The following is a 21,738-nucleotide window of genomic DNA, read 5'->3' on the forward strand; positions in this document are numbered from 1 at the left end:
GGCTTTCCAAACACAACCCCACGCCTGCTCACCTCTCGGCAACAGCAGCCGCTGCCCAAGCCTCATCGAGCCAGGTCTCCTCAGGGTGGGGACTCTGACAATTCCACGTATTCCTTAAAGCTCCTCCTCCTCTAGCCCGATGGTCTCAACAGGAAGGGGCAACAGGAAGAGGCCCCCTGCCCCAGGGTCCCAGAGAGATGCGCGGCACTGAACTGCCATCACCAGCAGGGGGAGCAGCGGCCTCTCCACCTGCCAAGGTCTCAGGGGTTAAATGTTACTCAAGGGTTCAGGTGACTTCCAGGCCAAGGCCCACCTCTCTCGGTTTTTTACTTTTAATCAAGAATTTCACAAACAAACCATGACCAGAAACTTGTAAATGGGCCAGTTCTTTAGAGAAGGAACTGAAAATGACAAAAGGCATTCTATTTTGGCGTGGATTCTTAGTTTGCAAATATAAAGATTTTTGTGTGCAAAAAATATAGGCACCATTTGAAAAATGTTAAGCTACTTACATATGGTACATATGCTACACACACACACACACACACACACACATACACACACACACACACACACGGCTTGTTTTCAAATTAATTTGAAAGGCTATTTAGCTCTGAGCTATCACTGCATTCAGTTCTATCTGACTCAACACAGCCTGCAAGCCCAGTACTGATATCTTCCGATAGCACTTCTGTTCCTGGGATTTGCTTGAAAGCGTTTAGGTTTTCACGGATCACTGGAGGTTCTTCATTTCTTCCCCCTTTTGTGTTATGTAGGTATAAGCCATCTCTCTAGGCATAAACTGTCCACTGGTAAAAATCAATTTTGATTTTATCAGTATTTATTACCGCTGGTGCCAGCAGTTTAGAAGACTACAGAAGGAAAACATGCAAACTAGGAGGAGAAAAAAAATTAAAGCTGGGTCCTCATACCCACAAATAATATAGCCTGCTAGTCTTTAAGAGGGAGCTTCCATTATCAACTTTTTAAATTCAATCAATAAACATTTACAGGACTCTGCCTGCATCTCTTCCGTATCTGCGAGCTCGGTGGCGGGTATTTCTAGAACAAGGGCACCACTCTCAGAGGTGCCGTGAGCCAGTAACCAGGGTAGCAGGCACTGGGCCAGACTGCGCCCGCCCAGGCTCCCTACCCGGCCGGCACCCTGACCACTCAATCAAAAAGCTCACTCCAAGCCAGTTTATTCCAATGACTTGACAAAAGAGACCACAGGGCAGGACCACACATCCACCTACCTGCCTTACTCTCATTTTCCAGAAATGACACCAGAAATGTTTCTCCAGGTTGGAGATCTTGAGTATTTGTAGCTCTTAAAATGGTCCCTGAACCAGAGCAGTGCCTGCTCCACACACATTCTCCTCTCCTGACACACTCTTCACTGACCAGGTCACTGACATGACATCCGGTCTTTCCCACCGCTACCTTCCTCCTCTCCTGGGGGGGGGGGGGGAGGGGGATTCCGTTCTTCCACTCAGTCAAAAAGCTCAACAAACTAACACGTGTTCACCAAGTCCTAACTCCTAAAATGGAAAGAGGTTTTACAGGATTAGTTAGCAGAGACAACTGTGGATTTTAAATTTTGATTTTTAGCTACACACAAAATGCCCACATCCTCTGAGAAGCTGAATTCTTTCTCCTAGGTGTACACAAAACACTACATCACTTTCAAAGACCTAAAACACAAGTGTCCCAGGCCCTCTTTTTGAGAACTTAGTCACTCGAGTACGGGCGCCAGCACATTCCAGTCTCACAGGCCACATCCCAGCCGCTGTTCTTGTGAACAAAATTTTATCGGCGCACACAGCAACATCCTGGAAGAAAATGTTTACCGACTCCTGCTCTAAAGCAATGGGACGGTACTGCACCCCCACGCACTAGCTGAGGTCCTCCTGATCACTCTCCTACATAAAGATTAATCTGCTGCAACCCCTACGCTTGGATAGACTTTAGTCCACTTACAGAGAGCGACAGAAAGCACAAGCTTCCCCGCTCAGTCCGCCTTTCACAAGTACCTGGTGCACACAGAGTAGGTACTGGAGACTGATTTATAACCGGGCAGCCAGCCTGCCACAGCTTCGTGCAATGGGTGTGCGGCTGAGAACTAGGTCTATTCAATGTTTACCGCGAGTCCTCGGGGTGTACAGTGACATGTTATTGCTCATCGATAGGGCTCATTTTTAAATCAAACTTCCAATGACAAAATAATAATGATAAAAATAATAAGCCCCCTCCCCCCCCCATTTAGCAAAAGTGACAAAATCACAAAAGAACTCTTAATTTTGGGGCTTTATTTTTTTTCTCTTTAAGATGCTACATAGTCAAACAGAACTGGATTGGTCTTTTTACGGCATAAAATTAATTCACAGTCAAACTCTTGATCACTACCTGATGCATTATCTGAAGTTTCTCTCACGCCCTCCCCGCCCCTCCCAGCTGGTTCCCTCTCTCCTGAGCCCTCTGCTGCCTGACTCACTCGCCCTGACCCCACGCTAGGGCCACACGGGGAAGGTCAGGACCACGCTGGGCATGTGTGCTGGACACGTGAGTGCTGGCTGCGGGGCAGTGAAAGAAAGCACAGCGCAGAGTGACCCGGAGCTGACTGCCACTACCAAGAATGTCCCTCCCTAGGACAGCTGTTACTTGTTTGCACAGAAAAACACTTTCTGGCAGCTTTCTCCAACATTCCAGTAAGCCACACCTGCACACGTGTGTAGAGCCCAGAACGCCCAGCAGCAATGCCAGCTTCACTCAGCAGTGTTAGGTAGCAAAGGTGATTTTTAGGCCACAGAATTATCATCTTGTGACAAGAAAACATGAGATGAAATACATTAAATAAGTTAAATATGCATTAAACATCTCTGAATAACAATTCAATCTCACTACATGAACCAACAGTTCTCTAGCTTGGTCCCTTTAAGAGAACAAGGCATTCACTGACTTTTATTTCCAGAGTATCACACGGGTCAATCAGGCAACATACGCCTCCCACTCCTGAGGAGCACAGCCGATGCAGCCGCCGCGCCTTCTTTCCAGCTGCAGACTCTGTTCACCAGTCCCAAGGAGCTGACGGCGGCAGATGTGGAGAGGCAGCCCGGGAGGGAGTGGGCGCACGGGGAGGACGACGTGGAGGTGGTGACACTCCCCGCTGCACTGGACTCCGGCTCCCCGAGGGCCAGCACCAACGGGCAAGGAAGAGAGTCATGTCGGAAGAGAGGTGACCCAGCAACGTGCACCAAGGCTACAGACGTTTACAGCGACACTTACAACATGCCATTAGCGGTTAATCACGGTTTCCCTCGTCACTAGTAAGGATCGTTCTTTTCCCCCCAATCATTTACTATGTGCTTTAAACTTTCTAAGAGATTGTTATATTATGTTCTATTTGTGTGTGTGTGTGTGTGTGCGCGCGCACGTGTGCACGCACACGCAGGGAGGGGTAATTTAAAGGCAAGACCTGTGAGATGTCATCATACATTAATTTCTTTTTACACGTGGTTATGATCAACTTAATCCCATGATACAGCGGATCCACCGATCCGGCTGGCCATTCTCCGCACGCGGCCCCTACAAGGCGATCTTCCCTACGATCACGCCAACGATGAAGAACAAGACCACCAGCGCCAGCAGCCGTGGGCTGAGGCCCTCCTCCTTCCCCGCCGTGGCCAATGCGGGAACAGGGCTGTTGCTCTGCACCGTCTTCCTCATCCGAAGTCCATCTTCTTCCTATGGGAGCAAACACACACTTCAAAGACAGTCCAAGGCACCAGGAGCAGAAGTCAACAGCTCAGTGGGGGTGGGGGGCTTATGCCCAGACTCGATCACATGATATGGTCCAACCTCTTCATTTTGCAAATGGAGAAACAAGCCTACAGAGAAGGAGAGATTGGCTTGAGGCCACCAAGATACTTCTGCCAGAAGCCCCTCTTTTTCTTCCATCCATCCTACACAATATTGCTGGCGACCTTTTCATACCACACACCTAAGCAGGGCACTCCTTGGTTCCCCACGATTTATAGAAAAAAGCTCTTCAGAGAAAAGAATCAAGAAACGACCATGTGGGGGACCTAGAAGCTTTCAAATGCAGAGCTCTGTACGTACTTGACATTTGATGAGTTACATGTGGACTGCTGGATCAGAAGTGTGATGTAACATTAAAATGTAACTGAACTTGATACATGCATCTCAAATATTTTCTACTTAACGGCATGGAATTCCTACCAAAGAAGCAACGATCTTTTTCATACACATAATGCGGCCACACTTTTCCCACCTACAGACCTGTAAGGATAGAAACGTCTTTTCTTCACGTTCCCGAACAGGGCCTGCATGAAGGCTTTCCTACACCAGGTAACCACCCCCGACTCCTCCCAACACCCATCACAGCAGCTGCACTTCCTTTTCTTCCCCTTCAGTTTGTTCCCATTCCCCAAGTGCCCAGCAGGCCTTGAAGACAACGGGCAGCCAGCCCATCGAGCCGACCCTCCAAGGCACCCACGGCCGTCTCGGTGGGACCATCATCGCACTGGTCGCCAGCACTCGTGCCCAGGTCTCCCCGGCCACCCTGGTCAACGGGAGCTGAACCGAAGGGCAGGGGCTGCCCGAGTCTGCACTCAGAGAGCTGGGTACGTGGCAGGGTCTCAGGAAACGTGCCAGCCAAATGAAAGGATGAAACAACACAAAACAAGAAATCAGCGTTTGGCAAGATAAAGAATCTTCTAACGTCTAGATTGGTCTGATAATATTTTAAAGACACACTGCTCATGGGGCATGGCCCATATCACTGCACAACAATAAATGACTGGTGCTATTCGATTAACTTCCCCAAAAAATGGGCACAGCAAAACACAGCATTTATTTTATTGGGTTTATACAGGAGCTATTTCTACCTATTTATCACTTTAAACGGCAATGAACTCTGTTTCTGAAGAGAAATACATTCAAGGAGAAGCTTTAGGCATATCTTCGATTTCTAGCCAAAAAAGTAGTGTCAGCTTCATAATTTACTTCATAGTAAAAGAAGTCACTGAACGAGACACATCAAGATTACCGCAAAGAGAGAAGATGATGCCAATTTCCAAACTCCGTCCGCCCTCCTCTATCTACTATCTTGTCAGAATAAGAGAAGGAAAAGACAACTGCAGTAAACTTACGCAGTGTACCTGGTGCTACACAGTGAAAGAGTGAAAGCCTATTATGGGGTCACCTGATGAAGATGAAGAGAAAAGATCAATCTCAAGGTTTAATCTGCAAGAAAAGACCCTATGATCATACGTTCAGAAAGGCTCTCTTTAATACTGTGTATAAAACACACAGACTTTGAACCCTGGAAGGGGCCTTACAGGGGAAGGGGAGCCACTGTGTCCAGCGAGTCCAAGTCTGGCTGGTCGTTTCCACACCACCACAGGCCTCCAAGGCCAAGAGAAGCGCACCTGCCTGCCTCCACCACCCAGTGCAGCCTGACCCTCCAACGCCAGTGCCAACCACTGGGTTAACGGCCACAAGCTGGAGACTCTGATTCCTTGTAATCTCCACCCAAGTACGGTGACCACTCCCCATCTCCAGTCTCCTCACCGTGTTAATAGTAGGGTTGACACCCTACTGCCTAGACCTATTTAGGATCCTCATAAATCAGAATTAAGCCTGTGTTAAAACAGAGCAGAGGTCCATTTTTACCCTCTTAAAAAGATTCTCATCCAATGGGGATGGAATGGGGTTTGAAATCGTGAATTCAAGATAACCGTTGCTGTTTTATTTTTAGTCTCAGAATTGAATTTCAATTTACACTAATAGATTTTTTCTTTGTTTCTCTGTTGTTTTTTTTTATGAGATGACAAGAGTTTATTAAACAGTTGAGAAACTTCTGCTCAAGGGACACTGTTTCTTAATCTGGGGCATATGTGTGTGGGTGGTGTCCAAGGACCCTTTTGAGAACCTTAGGAAAAGTATGGAAATTTCTGCCTGGAGGAAAAATGTGCAAATATAAAACAACTCTGCAAATTCAGGGGTCCATCAACTTCCCCACCCAAGATCATGGTGTTCCCCGTTGATGATCAGAAAATAAAATGCTGTTACCTTGAACTGCTTGTTCTCCTCCCGCAGCCTCTGAACTTCACTCTGCAGCCTCTTACATTCTTCCATCACCTTCTTAACTTCAGTGTCATCCAAAGAAGAGCTCAGAGCTTTAGACACCGTTGGTGTTTCTGTCTTTGATGGAGTCGTGGATATAATTTTATTTATTTCTACATCATGCTGTTCAGAAATAAATGAAAGCCCAAGTGTCACCAACTATGCAATAAAGGACTCGTTTATGCAAAGTAAAGTAGTTCTCAGCAAACACCACACGTGGTAACACTTCATCCACACTGTAAAATGTCACATACCTTTAAAATGGATCACTTTATCTAGTCTCTTAATAACCTAAAGCAACTGGGTTCCAGAAATTATGGTAAGGGCAAATAATGAAGTTCAGCTGAGACTAATACTTCAAAGAAAAAGGGACCATGCATACTGCACTATCAAATTCCTGCCATGCAAACATCAGCATACTGTGATTGTGCAAGCTTAGGAATTATTAGCCACAAATTACTGTCACCACGAAGATCTGAACATCCCCAGGAATGGCTGAGTGGGGGTGGAAGGCCAGGGGCAACGTGACGCAGAGGGCGATTTCTTTCACGAACTTAGAAAACTTCCAAGATGGGATGGAGGTGCAACAAACAGTGTCCACAATATGTCAGCCTGAGGAAGCACTACATTCCCCCATTTCCTCACCCAAGACTGTGCTGTGACACCCTCTGGAGATGGGCTGGGGATGAGTCAGTAAGTGGGGGGAGGACATGGAAGCGCTCAGATGTGTTGGGAAAATAAAATAACTGAGGATCGTTGCCCTGGGGGTTCCATGCAGCAAAATGAAAGCTACAAGCTCTACCCTTCATCTCCCAGGTGAGAAGAGTGAGGCCTTGAAAGGCAAGGCCCCAACACACAGAGCTAGGGCCAGGATACAGATCTCACAGCGTCCACAACTGACCTACCCAGGACAAAACATGCAATGGGAAGAGGGAAGGGAAAAAAGAAAACAGACCACTACCCACTCGAAGAAAGAGGCTAATGTCAGTGGTCGATTACTGAGCAGCGCTGACACAAAGCATCAGCATCCCTGGAGATGGTCACGGAGAACGTGGAGAACGTGAGCGTTTCCTATTTCCCACCTCCAGCTACTAACAGCCAGGGCAGCTGAGTATTCTGCATGTGTTTTACACTGTGTTTTTAATACAATTTATTATAAATTTTTGACCAGGTTGAAGGGAGGTCCACGTTAGCATTACAGATGCAATCTTCTCTTTCCAACGGGTCACAAGTGAGGGCCATGACAGGCTTATCCCTTGGGTTTCACACAGAGAAAAGGGAGCTGACAGCTTGGAGGAAGTCGCTCTTTGCCCTTGCCCGATCAGTCAGCAAAGGGGGTGATTCTCAACGGGCAACGATTTTGTCCCAGCAAGGGCACATCTGGCAATATCCAGAGACATTTTTGGTTGTCACAACTAGGGGGTACTACTGCTATCTAGTGGGTGGAGGTCAAGGATGCCGCTACACATCCTACAAGACACAGGACAGACCCCAGAGCAAAGAATTATCCAGCCCAAATGTTAACAGTGCTGAGGGTGAGAAACCCTCATCTAAAAGCAGATTTTAACCGAAGCGGTGGGTGGGGTTTCAGGGGTAGAGAGGTGGTGCTGCGGGAAAGTGCAGACGGGAAGCCTACAGGCAGCACCTAGTAAAACAACAGAACCTCAGAGTCAGCACCACCTGTCCATCAAGCACCATGAAAAATGGCAAATTATTCCGTTTTGGTCTCACCCACTGTTAAATAGCAACCTATAACTTTGCCAAGTCAAAGAAGCTCTTTGTAATTCATGACATTTCAATAGCCAACAGGTTCTATTTTTCAAAGGGAAAAAAATGTTTCAATTAGTTGTCTTTCTGCAAGTCTTTCAAAGGCAGATTTCATGAGGCCCACTTATTTGTTGACTTCGGCTTTTTTTCTTCATGCATCAGAAGGAGGAAAATAATTTGCCAACTTAAATCTGGGTTTTGCAGGAGATGTATGCAAATAAGTACCATCTTGCAACATTCAAGTACTGTTAACTATAAACATACTTACTGGTTTATCATTTTCTGCTGGCAATTCAAACACACATCTAAGTTTTGAATCCATAAGGTCTTCCGGTTTTGCCTCCTTCCACTAAAACAATTTAAATTTAATAATCAGGATATTATAAAGCTGCTGGAAGAATAATTTTCTTCCTATAACTGACAATTTCAGAAAAATACTCTTAATGAGAAAGCCCTGATGTAAATCAAATAAAGAACTTAAGTCTGCTGAGATTTTGATATTTTTACACAAGATTAAACACACTACTGTCCTGAAGATTTATTATTCTTCACAAACCCCATTCTTGCTGCCTGACTCCTCTAAGTCCACCAGTGCGCCTCCTGTCACCAGTTTGTGGAAAGCACACGGGACAGAGAAGACCACCACTGAACCAAGAGGAATCTTCTAAACTGCATCTGGATGGCTAAGGACATATGGGCTCTCCTTAAGAAAATACAACTTACTTCGCAGGGCACATCCTTCTTAGAGTAAGCACGTACTATCTGGGAGTGGTTTTAGAACACTGCCAACTACCAACAGGGCACATGCACTGGCAGGCTACACTCTGTGACCACCACCGTCTGGGCTGGCAGACCATCTTCCTGACTAAATCCACGTTCTGAGATGGTGCACTCCTGGCTTACTGCCCCCTCCTCCCGGCAGTGGAGGACAGGAATTCCAGGTGTTCTGATGATTACAGACCAGCATAGCAGGAAGGTTATAATACAGAAAAAGGAACGAACTCCCCACCCTCACCCCAGAACCATGCAGGAGGCAGCGACAGCACCACAGGTACCAAGAGCCAAAAATGGGAAATAATCTAAATAATCTTTATGCCAGGAACCACCAAATAAACCACAGTAAGTGTGGTCGGTGGAACCATTCCAGGGACACTGAGGAGTGTTTAATTACAAGGGGAAAAGTCACAGAACAGTAAGTGAAGGAACTACAAGCCATATCTTGAGTCTGTTCCTCTGTACACACACACACACACGAGTGTACGTGTCCCTGCGTACGTGTCAAAAGAACATCAGGCGAGGATCCCTTCTGGGCACTAAAACCAGCGAGGGAGGCTGCTGGCAAGCAGGAGTTCACGGGGTCTCCAGGTATCCGATTACTCTGAGGGTCACAGACGACCTATTAACCACAAGGGGCACATGTGCTTTGACCCAGGAGAGAGGTGGCAGTCACCATCTTAACCAAGGAATCAAACTTAGCGTCACCAAACGAGGGACAACACGGCACTAAGTGCCTCTGAGAAGATGCATACGTGGCACCACCTAGGGAGCATTCCTGCCAAAAAAAAAAAAGAAGGAAAAGAAGGGAAAAAAAAATTTAACCTGAATTTAATCATGAGGAAATAATTGGACAGATCCAGAATGTGGAACATTCTACAACTCAACTGGCCTGGAGTGTACAGAGGTTGAGGGTGCTCTAGTAGAAGAACAACTAAAGGCCATTTTTGGAACAACTGGAAAATGGTGAAAATGGGTTTCTCTACTCAACACTATTGGATTAACGTTAAGCTTCTTCGCTGTGATAACAGGACTGTGGCCATGTAAGAGACTGCCCTCGTTCTGACGCACTCAAGGGTGGTGAGGCGCCATGAGCGCTGTCCTACGGTCACGTGGTTCAGCAGAAAAGAACGTTTATGATAGAAACAAAGCAAATGTGGCAAAATGGTTAAAGGTGAATCTTAGTAAAGGTTAGAGGGGTAGGCGCTACTATTCTGTCAACTTTCTACATATCAAAATATAAAGAAAAATATTTTAAAGGAACGAAAAAGCACAAGGCTCTCAATTAACAGTGGTTGGGTCTAGTAAACATATTACAGGTCACTTAGCTTTATTTTTGCTCATCTGTATATTTCCAAAATTTCCAACCATGTACATTTCATATAAAAAATTCCTAACTGCTACAAAAATTATCAGAGAAGGAGGTAAAATTCCCCCTTTTTGTATACAGAGGGCCTGGCCTGTAACAGCGCTCGGAGGAAACAGCTGCCAGACACGGGCCAGTGCTCTACATACAGCACATGCAGTCCCACGAGAGCCACGTGAGCTCAGCTTCTATCCCCATTTTACACGTGACCACACCCTTAAGGGAGTTAATGCAAATTGCCCGAGGCCACGATGTTAGTAAAAGGCAGAACTCAGCTTCACACCCAAGCCCCCAAGCCCATGCTCTTCTCACCAAGCCATGCAGCAAAAGCCAAACAGAACATATTCTTGGAGAGTCCATATTTTGCATTTGCCATATGTTTTCTTGATCACACAAAGTAACATGAAGTGACAAATCATATTCCAGGAAATAAAAGAGAAAGTAGTGACTGTCTCAATAGTCATTCCTATTAAAAGGAATGTTAAAAGGAAGCCTATTCTCACTGATCTCTCTGAAACCCCCAAATATCTAGCTTAGCCTTCATTTCCTGCCCAAAAGTTAAACATGCATGAAGGTGGTCAGTTATGCTCTTCCAAAGCTAAAAGAGATGGCTGTGTGGTGACACAGGGACAGGAAGGTAGGCTGTGCATGAAACAGCACTTAACATAAAACTTTGAAGGAGAAGAAACAGTACAGTGTGACTCCTAGCTCACTCCAATTTGCAGGCATTCCTTGAATGACTTCAGTCTCTTAGTTTCAGTTGGCAAACTGGAAAGTGGTGAAAAGTTTGAGGCAGTCCTGCCCTTCTTTGCTAAACTGTGAGGACTAGACAGTCTGTCCTCACTGGTGCTGTGGATTTTAAGGTTCATCGGTATATTGTGATTCATATTCACAGCACCAGGATGCCTGCTGATTTATTCACGTGTGTAAACACCTTGGCTGAGAACTGCCATTCTAATCTTCTAGAAACTACGAGGGATTGGCTGCAGGGCCCCGCCCCCATGGATACCAAAACCTGCGGTGCTCAATTCCCTCAAATAAAGTGCTGGCACGGTCAGCCCTCCACACCCACAGATGCAGAACCTACGGAAATGAAGGGCCAACTGTAATATATCAAGTATTTATTTCATGAAAATGAAGTCATCTTATTTTTACCAAAATTAAGACATGGAGTTAAACATCTATTTAAGCAGGGGGGAAAAAGAAAGAAAGAAAAAAGAAGGAATCTGGGGGAAAACAACCACAACAACAAAACGGAATCATGCTTACCAGAACTAAGCAGGGGGAAAAAGCCTAAAGGGTTGAAGGATATTTAGTATTCAACTCTCTCCCATCCCTCTGGGTTCTGGGGGATGGGGAAGAACTGGTAGGAAAGTTCTCTATAATGAAAACTGCCCTTTTCTGTGGGAGGGGGGGTGAAGGGACAGAATCCTCAGACCCCTCAAGACACAATCCACCCGAACAAGGAACTGCTGAAGGAAACCAGATATAAAAGTCAGAAAAGAAGTGTTCTAAAAAGTTACAGAAAATGTTAAAATCAAAGTTTTAGAAAAACCATAAAGGCAGTTAAAGCACAACCCTCCCTGAAGGCACCACTCCCCTTTAAAAGCAGTTTTGACACGTTTTGAAATGCATGCACCCACCATTCTGCACCTAATCATCTTCTTTAATTGCTGAAAAAAATAAGAAGCATTCGGTACTTACTACTGCTTCCATATCAGAAGTGTCAGTTGGAGCAAACATAGACTGAACCATAAACTTGTGTTTACTTTTCTCATTGGGGTCATAATCGAAAGGCTGCAGCATCACTGAGAAAGAAAATATTCCATTAGGAGGGTCAGCAGCCATCTGTTGCGTTCATACTTGCACTTCGGTCGTAAACCAGTTTACCGGGATTCTCTCGCCTGAGCCTTATGAAGCCCCAGGTGAAGCGGGCAGGTCAAGACGACCAGCCTCTTCCCCACTTCGCAGGTCTCACACCTGAGGTCCAGGAAAGTGAAGGGACGTGTCCGAGGTCAAACAGCAGGCAGTGGCAGAGCTAGGACTGGGGCTTGGGACCAGGTCTCCTGATCCCCAGTCCACTGATCCGCCACCATGGCCCACCCGACCACACAGCTGCGACAGGCCGTACATCAGGTCAACCAGGCAGAAACACCTGTACGTGTTTTGCTCAAGAAAACGCATGTAAATAATCTCTTCAGAAACTAAAACAGAGTAACCCCAAGATTATCTAAGGAACCATTTTAGCTTCTCTCTGTCCTATTTCCCTTGTCAAGGTCATCAAGGTAATGCTTCAAATACAATTTTGCCAAGAAAGAATTTTCACAGCCAGCACCCTCACGGCAAAGAGAAGACGCGACCAGCTTACACCCCTTTTCTCCCTAAGACTCTAGGGAGTCTCACGTAAGGGCTCCCCTGACAGAGCACACCCACTGCACTGCAGCAGGTGCCGTCCTGTTCTGACTGGCTTCCTTAGGGCCTGCCGCCCTACCCCGTTAAATGATAGCCACTTTAGGACACGGGTTTTGCTACATGGCTTTGACTAAACCACACATCTAGTTAAGTTCCCTGAAAACTAACTTTTTCACACACAGGAAAAGCCTACTGTAGCTCTGACCATGATAAGAGCTCGCTGGGACTACGCCTCTCCCTTGGGCCAGGAGCTCAGCTCTGCACGTCAGCTTTATCATCACCTCAGTTTACCCTTCAGAGGCAGGTAATGCTGTGGAAGTTATTCTGATGCCTATTTTCAGATGAAAAAAATGAAGCATGGAAAGGTTAGCTAACCTGCCCAAGGTCACACCGTGGAGGAGTGGACCCTCCAACACGGGTGGTCTGACTGGAGAACCAAGGCTCATGGCCATCATGAGGGGCTGGCTCTCCGTCCTCTGACGGTACCAATCCTGTCCTTCTCCACCGGCACCTCTTCTGCTGGGCACTCATCAGTGTTCCCTGCCCTCTGACCCCTCCAACCAACAGAACGTCCCAGGTGCTTTAAGCGCCACAATCAACCACCCCCTGCAGCAGACAAAGGGCACCTGTCCTGAGCCCTCGTTTGTAAAGGAACCAGGCACTCAACAAAGTGAAGGGACCTGCTCAAGGTCACGGTGCTGGGAAGCAGCAAAGGAGACACGTGTGGTCCAGCACCCCTTCTGCCACAACGGACACTCCGATATGAGATGGGGTCACACCCTGCACGCCAGACCCGCCACCATATATCCTACAGAACCACACATGAGGCGGAAGAGAAAAACAAACATCGCCCTCCATCTCAGAGATGCATAGGTCCTTTCCCTCTTGGGGACAGAGAACATCTATCAATAAAATAAATATGTTCAGTCTGAGGACCCAAAATCCAAAGTGTGACCATCAGCAGAGAGAACAAAGGGTCATTTAAAACACAGGGCCACTCTACTTGAAATTTTATTCTTGCAGATGTAAAGGCACAGTTCCATCCTGGAAAAGCAGTCCTTGCTGGTGGCTTGGGACCTGGTATGGAGACAGCTCTGCCTCTGGCATCACTGAGCTGGAACAGATCTGGAACGTCACTACACACTCGAGCTTGACAGTTAACCTCTGGGACAAATGACCAGACTAGCAGGTCAAAACCATGGACTCTTATTGTGCAAGCTAAGTTCCCACTGCGTTTTTTTCCACCTACAAGATTACAATAAGGAAGATGCATGTGATAAAGGAAGAAGCCAGTGTCTTCATGTGCACTGTGATCATCCCTGGACAGGGACTGGCACCCTTTGGGGGAGGTGGATCACAGTCTTCAAACTACTATCAGATTAATATTTATTTTTAAAAATTAAACTGAATTTGAGAATTTCAGATCTCACCTGGCTGTGACAAAATCACGCTCTACTATTTTTTAGAATGGGAAAGAAAAGAACTTTGTCCTTAGACTACACTAAGATTTTCAGTAGGGCACAGCTCTGATAGAAAAACTGCCTCATCCTTCAGGCTCTGCTTTCCCAGCTGTGAATGGCTGCTAGTCACCCACCGCAAGGGCTCTGAGGCTGAATTAGGATCATCTGTAAAGAGCCTGATGCCCAGGAGATGAGTGCAATGTGAAGACACCACTAACTGTCAGAGAAGTTGGCTCTTTAGCTCCAGTGGTCACACGCAGAGAAAGGATGGGTCCAGAGACCCTAAGACAACCCCACACAAAGAGCCCCAGGAAGACCTGCGGTTCCCTTTCCACTCTTCTCCCCCTTCCTCCAGGAGGTGCAAGCCAGAAAGAAGAGCATGGATTGCAGGCACGTCCTAAGGCAAACGGACCCTTCCTTTTCTCTCTCCACCTCGCCCCACGCTCCCATCCCCAGTGCCTTCACAATGTCCTCAGAGAGAAAGGAAAATAACTTGCACTAGCGCCTAGTATGGACCAGGCACCAAAGAAGGCGTATTTTCCTTAGTTTTCCCATCAGTCCTCACAACAATCGTGAAGAGGGCCATGTCTTCATTTTCTAGATGAGAAGACAGGGCTTAGAAAGGCTAAGCAGCATCCCTTGGGTCCCAAGGCCAGCGCATGAACTGACGGAACCAGACCTCCACACGGACTTTGTGTCCACAGTCCGACCTCCACACCACAGGTTCTCAAAGCGTTCCTTGCAGACCATGAGACCCGCGCCTCAGGTGGTCCGTCATGATAGCACCAAGACATCACATGCTCCACGCCTGTTCCGCTGCACTGACATTCTCAGTGACGGTCAGCACAAAAGCAATGCTGGGTGACACTGCTGGTGCCTGAGCGTGGACTTTACGAAATCCTAACCCCTGACAACGCATCTCAGCGCTCGGTACAATGAAGGGACAGGCACACGTCAAGCATCTCTGCTGCCCTGGGAAAAGCACCTGTGAGGTTGTTCGGGTTGTGAGCTGAACTGGATGCTTTCTCATGGAACCATTTAATTCAAAGAATAATTGACAGAAAAACTATGGTTATTCACACCTGGGTATGTGGCAGATATATTTTCTTGAAAATGAATGAAGTGAGCCTGTCACTTTAAGGAAAACAACTTACAGTTGTTGCCAGTGATAAAATCCAGGCTTTCAAACAAAAATTAGAATCTTGGAAAACCTCTCTGCCACCAAGAGCTTCACAGTTTCCTAAACATTTAAAGACTTCCGATGAGATCAGAGGGAATAGTAACGAATGTACTTTTTTGATAGTGTATAATGAAATATGTCAACAGCTGGAAGATCTGTATAACTCAGCTAGCGTAATATTGCCAAAGCCATCAAGTGTAAGAGAAACCAATGCATTTTAGTGAAACAAAGTTCAAACGGTTCACTGACATGGTGTCAGATATTACACTGTACTAAACCTTAAGAAAGTGTCACATGTCAAGTTTTGGTACAGGATCAAAGAATAATGTCTTTAATTATCTGAAAAGGCTACTAAAAATACTCTTCCCTTTTCCAATACATATCTGTGGTACAGGTGGTTTTACTTTACATACATTCACCAAAACAACACATTATAACAGAATGAAATGCAAACGCAATTGAGAGGCTCCAGCCCATCTTCTATTTAGCCAGAAATCAAGGAGATTTGCAACACATATCAAATAACGCCATAATTTTTTTTGAAAAGCTGTTTTTCACTGAAAATATTACTGTTTGCATGTTAGTGGACTTATTAAAGTTGTTATTAAAGAGTACTTTTAAAATTTCTCAGTTTAATTTGCAATACGATAAGTACTGATACACCCCACGAACCAAAAAAAGCTCTTTTGGTCTTTGATTTCTGGGAGTATAAAGGGGCCCTGAGACCAAAAGGGCTGAGCACCATTATTCTACATCAAGCTGCCTCACGGGCCCCTCCAGGAGGAAAGGGTCTGGTTAATAACTCAAGCGAAGGCACTGGTGGCTTTGTGCAGTCCTCCTCTTCGTCGACCGTGCAGTTTGCAAGAGAAAGCAGCTTCACACAAACCCAATTTGTAGCCGGGCCTCGGGTGGAGAGAGAAGCACACATGGGTGTGCACGTGTCCTACAGGGAGGAGCTGAGCTTCCCTGGGCTCCACTAACCACACCACCTTGCAACTGTTTGCTCCCCGTCTGCAGAAGGGTGCGCTGAGACCCCCTGCCACCCTTGGACCTTGCAGGTGTCACCAGCCCAACTCCAGGTCCAGAGCAGGCTGCCTGATGAGTCGCCAGAGTGCAGAGCTAGATGGACCTCAAGAAGATATAACTTACGCTTAGACCTCTGAGCTCAACAAGAATGTAAGCACACAAAGAAGTGGGTACTGGTGGTAACGAATCATCTTACACGAGCACTGGAGACAGCAGAGGTGGCAGGTCAAATACCCCTCTTGTAAAGGTGAGGACTCATGAAACAGAAACACAGATGCCCAATGCACTGGTGAGACTGGCGAGGTGAGAACTTTAAACTGACAGTGAAAATGGTGGCTGCTGGTGAACTTCAGGAAGCGCAGGGTGTGAGACTATGCTCGGCCCCTCCCCCTCTGCAGCAGTGCTCCTTCCACCTACAGCAGCAGGTGGAAAAGAAGGTGTTTGCCACCTACCAGCTCTCCTTTCTTGCAGGCTCCCCAGTCAGCAAGCAAGAGGGAGGAGGTAAAGGAGCACCCAGGCTTTGTGAAATTTCATAAACCCTCGCTGGGCCCCAGCATCTGCATCCTGCTGAGTTAACACAGCCCCCAACTCATGTCCAAAAGTTTGTATTTCTCAGCTACGATCACCTCATGTCAAATTCAATTTGCTCTACCCTATTAGCTGGAACTTTATGAAGACATGACAGAATAAATGCTGTCAATCGTTTGTTCTTTCAGCCACATACATGCAAATTCTGACAGAAATTATGTACTTTTTTCCATGACAGGCTGTAAAAGAGCTTCCCATTAACTTAATTTATTTCACTTGACTACAAGAGACACTGATGATAAAACCCTCTTAAATGAACCATCTATTCTACTTTTAAAATGTATCGCTGATACTATATTAAAAGAAGCCTGTTACCAGGAGACAGCCTGGAGACCAGGTCACCACTCACCAGCATTAACGCTTTGTGATACAATGTCTGCTGTACTGCAGACTGCAAGAGTGGGATCCTGTTAGGAAAGGGCCTTCATGGTCATAAAACACTGGATCAGTAAGATCAGACTTTCTTCAGAAGAAATGCAGAATACAAGCTACTTAACACACACACACGCACACACACACACACACACACACACCCCCACTCACCTCAGAGAAATGACTTGTTTAAATGCACCATAAAAGCTTCTTGTAAGAACCCAAAAAGTCACAGATCATTTTCATCTACATCATAACAGCAACAGAGCAAATGAATAAAAGTTTAACAAGCACCTCAGCACATGCTTTATTATTATTTTTTAATCTCAGAACTTTATCTTTAAAATGTCTCTGTTTACGTGACCACAATCTCAGCTCAGACCTCCCCCAATATCTAAGTTCCTCCAGCTAGATCTTCCCACCTCCTCCCAGTTTCTCTCTCAAACAAGCTACCCCACACAGCCCCCACAACCCTACAAATTTAATCTCCCCCTATACACCCTATTCACCACTGCGATATTGTCAGACCAAAAACCTCCTACCAAAAAAAGCCTATTTCCCGAGTAAAAAACAATCAATTCTCTCAGTTTTGTGGCATGACCCAACAACAGGCTTCCCTGCTAGTCCAACAGGTGCACAGGGTGCTGGCCACCCGCCCACACGCAGGTGTCCTCGTCATTACCACAGTCTCCTCTTATCACGATGGCCCTAGGTGGCCGGCACACCCCTCTCCGTCACCCTGCCCTACTCACATCTCAGTATGTCACACCTTCCTGGGATTCAATGTGACTCAGTCTCCCACTAATCTGACTCTGTAACAAGGGGGTCTCCAGCTTCAGCGTGCATCAGACCCACCTGGAGTGCTTGTTAAAACACAGGTGGCAGGGTCCCACTCCAGTTTCTGATTCAACAGGTGAGGGGTGGGGCTGAGAACCTCTTCCCAGCTGCTGCTGCTGCTGGCCCGGAAACCGCACCTGGAGCTGCTGGGCACCTCCTCACGCCGCAGCTCCTGCTGGAATGCTATTTCGCACGCCTGTTCTTCCTGGGGATCTTATTCTACCATCGGACACGACTGATACAAAGCTCTCCCCACAGGTGTGCCTTTTCTACCCAATTAAACTGAGACCAGGACGTCATGCTTTACTATCTCACATTCCGGGAAGTAACCTGCAGCTTTTTATTGGTTGAAGAGTGTGCCCCTTCTTCCCTTCCAACATTCAAAGCCCTCCTGAATCATGCCCCCTCCAGAAATATCCTTGAGCAGCACAAAGAGAGGAAACCCTCTTTAATCCTCGACCAGCTGGCTTCTCTTCCGTCCCACTTCCCAGAGCCACTCACTATTCATCTCGTGGTTTAAGACACTGGTTTCCAATCTTCTCATCACCACTGTCCTCTCACTATCTCTCTCTGTTTTTATGTCTCTGTCAAAAGACCGTTCTCTACCAAACTGCATGTACAATGTCATAATGAAGTCACTGCTCCACTTTTTTGAAACCAGAGACAAACCAGAACTCTGTCATCAGCTTATGATAACGAGTCTTACCACAATGAGGTGACAGAATTCTAGCCTAAAGCAAAGCAATCAGATATTTAAGTTAGACTCGGTGCTGTTATCTTGAGTAAATGTATATTTCCTTTAGGATGCTCAAAATGCTGAAAACATGACTATTTTCCTGGACCTCTGCCTATTCAGGGGCCCATGAATGGAACTCTGAGTCTAGAGGGTAAATAATTAATTTTATATATTTATAAACTAGTTTACATTGAATTGTCTATGTTCTCTACAGGATTTTCACCAGTTCAGCACAGACCGTCTTCGATAACAAACTCCTCATAGTCTGATTAATTCACTTGTGCAGAGCTTACAGTACAAATGTACCTCAGCATCACTGGAAAATGGGGTGTGCAATATACAGGCACTGGCCAAAGAACATGACTCACTCGCTCTTTTTTATAAATATCTTTTAAAATGGACATCTTTTTTCAAAACTCCAACACACTTTCCTATCTCCATTAACACTTTACACTGGAATACCACTCGGCCTTTCCTGAGTACTCTCATGTTCTGATTATCAGCGCCCATTAAACCCTGTCTTAATTAGACCCACAAGCGAGGTGCCTTGGGATCGATTCACTGCGTAGGGAGAGCAGTCTGCCCTGAGGCTCAGGGAAACCTAGATCCCTACTGCTCTCTCTCCGTACTTGTTCTCTGAAGTGTTCCTGTCCAGGCCTTCACTGTGGCTACCTCTCGTAGCCCTTTCCCTTCATTCTGGCCTGTGATGGGCTGGACATCAGAACAGGGTTAACAGAGAGTCTAAAGTACAAACAGGAGAGTCAAGACTAGGGAGCCTAGGTGTGTAAGTGTCCCAGGTACTGGAACCAGTGACAAGAACATTACTCCTGGCTGCTCGGAACCCTGCTCACTCTGTGCTCCTCAGCCCCGCTGCAGGAGCTGAAGTTCCCCTCAGCTAAGCGAGGTGTACTGAAATGTACCTGGGTAAATCCTCTTGATCGTGATCTTTGAAAATATAAAGAATAAGGAAATTGTTATACTAATAAAAAAAACCTCACAAGTTTCTTCTTAAGAAACTTAAATATTATAGTAAAATTAAAAAAAATTTTAAGAGCATGATTAAGCTTAATTTTTGTTGGTAATCCGCCCCTTTTTTAAACCAGAATCTCACCTGGTGAAAAAGATTAAAGACATCTTTTAAGTATGAATGTGAGTTGTTCTTATCTCAGAATAGCAAAGCTGGTTCATGAAAACCATTTATAAAAAGGTTTCATGTATCAGAGACTTCCAAAGCAAATGATCAAACAGAGAAGAATGTTGCTGTTAGATGCCCAAAGCTCCAAATTTAGTTCCCACTATCAGCACTTGACATATGAATGCCTGACTTCTTCCTCTAAGGCCAGTGCACTTAGACTCTGGTGCTAATCACCTAAAAGCTGCAGCCCCAGGTTGGCTGGTTCAGGGCAAGCAAGCTGCTCCATTAGACTGAGTCAGCAAAATCTTAAAAGGATTAATTACCAATCATAACACTACCCAATTACATTAACTGACCAATGTTTCCATCTAAGAAGAGCTGCTGATATTCATTCTCTGTCCTCAGGATTTTACTGGAAGAACGTCATGCTTTTTTTTTTTTAACTTTATGCTTTAAATGTGATTGAAATAAATGCTAAAAGGGGCTATATGTCAGGAATGAACACTGCTCCTTAATTCTTTGAATTTTAATTTAAAATACAGATTCAGACACTAGAAGATTTGTGTTTGTCCTTAATCTACTTTCAACTCCCCAGGTACACTTAGTAAAGTGCATCTGTACCTAAATATTGGTATCTTTACCTAAATATTGGTATCTTTAATGACTCTTTCCAATGCCCCCCCAGAAAGATATTCTGCATTTCTAATTTGCTTGGTACACAGGCAACCAATATGCATAACTGAACTGCAACTGGAAGCGTGCATGCTACTTCAGTGAAATCAGAATTCAGTGAAGGTTATACAAATATTAAACTTAATATCATATTACAGGAAGCGTAAGTACTTTTGATGGGCCCATAATTTTACCACTTCACCTGCTGTATCCGCTGGCAAACATGGTTTGGAATATTAATGGAAAATTCCCTCACTATTAAACCGCAGTGTTCAAAAAAAAATTCACAATCACTAACAGCTTACCACAAAGACGTTTGCAGAAATTATCTACCTTAAAAATATTTTCCCACTAGACAGTTCAGAAAACAGATTTAAATTTATAAAGCTAGAACAAATGGAGAGACCCCCCCCTACTGCTTCAAACAATTCATTAATTCAAAAAGTTCTATTTTCCTTGCATTTAAAATCTCTGGGGGAAAAAATCCAATCTCCTCTTCTCCAATCTCCATTTAAGTGTGCCTATTTTGCTGAGGTCCAGATGTGAATAATTCAAAACCATCTCTAGTAGATGGCGTGCATCAAAGAGAAGGGGCCAAAACCATGGCATTTGGGGCCAATTAATGCAAACACCAAGCGCACAGCACCCTCCCACCTACTGCTGCCTCACCCATCAGGCACAGAGTCCCAGAAGGGGCTACAGAGAGACATGAAAGGAGCACCTATGTAAAGGACAAAGAAAAGGACTCAATCAGAGACCTCAGTGACCGGATCCCAAAACACCCCTTTGGGAAAGAGGTCCACATGTTTTCACCTACCGACACAAAAAATTTATGTTATACCTGTTTGCAACTGTAACTTTACCACCTCAGTTTATAAAATGGGTTTTTTTTTTGGGGGGGGGCGTGTTTCGTTGGTTTTAAGGACACAATAAGTGATATGTCATCTTCTCAAGAAAATATATGACAGGTCAGAGTCTGGACTTTTGATGCATAATGTAAGGTCCCCTGAATATCAGATTAAGCTGACAGCTAATAAGTTTCACAGGGTGTGTCTGAAAGACATCTGACAGCTAGAAAGTCTCAATTCTCCATCCAAACCCTGATCCGTATGCCTTCAAAACCTCAGTCTCTCTGGCCAGCTCCATGGGTAGATACCATCCTCCTCCTCCTCTTTCCCCCTGCCTTTGCCTCCCTCTCTCAAAGAATGATTTATAACCTTTCCTAATAGCTAGCACATGCTAAGGGTTTTCAGAAATGGGAACAAA

At 45.5% G+C, this 21,738-nt stretch overlaps 1 protein-coding gene across 2 annotated transcripts in view; it reads right to left on the reverse strand.

The window, feature by feature from the left end:
* Window positions 1-2,294: 2,294 nt before the first annotated feature.
* VAPB (VAMP associated protein B and C) overlaps window positions 2,295-21,738 on the reverse strand; it is a 50,661-nt gene continuing 31,217 nt past the window's right edge. For both annotated transcript variants that reach the window (XM_057702036.1, XM_057702035.1), the window contains exons 3-6: window positions 11,759-11,862; window positions 8,183-8,263; window positions 6,094-6,270; window positions 2,295-3,744 (exon numbers count right to left, since the gene is read on the reverse strand). In XM_057702036.1, coding sequence (XP_057558019.1) covers window positions 3,586-3,744; window positions 6,094-6,270; window positions 8,183-8,263; window positions 11,759-11,862 — 521 coding nt within the window. In that variant the 3' untranslated portion in view covers window positions 2,295-3,585. The remainder of the gene's footprint in view (window positions 3,745-6,093; window positions 6,271-8,182; window positions 8,264-11,758; window positions 11,863-21,738) is intronic.

Source organism: Hippopotamus amphibius, chromosome 12, assembly GCF_030028045.1.
Source record: "Hippopotamus amphibius kiboko isolate mHipAmp2 chromosome 12, mHipAmp2.hap2, whole genome shotgun sequence".
Taxonomy (NCBI): domain Eukaryota; kingdom Metazoa; phylum Chordata; class Mammalia; order Artiodactyla; family Hippopotamidae; genus Hippopotamus; species Hippopotamus amphibius.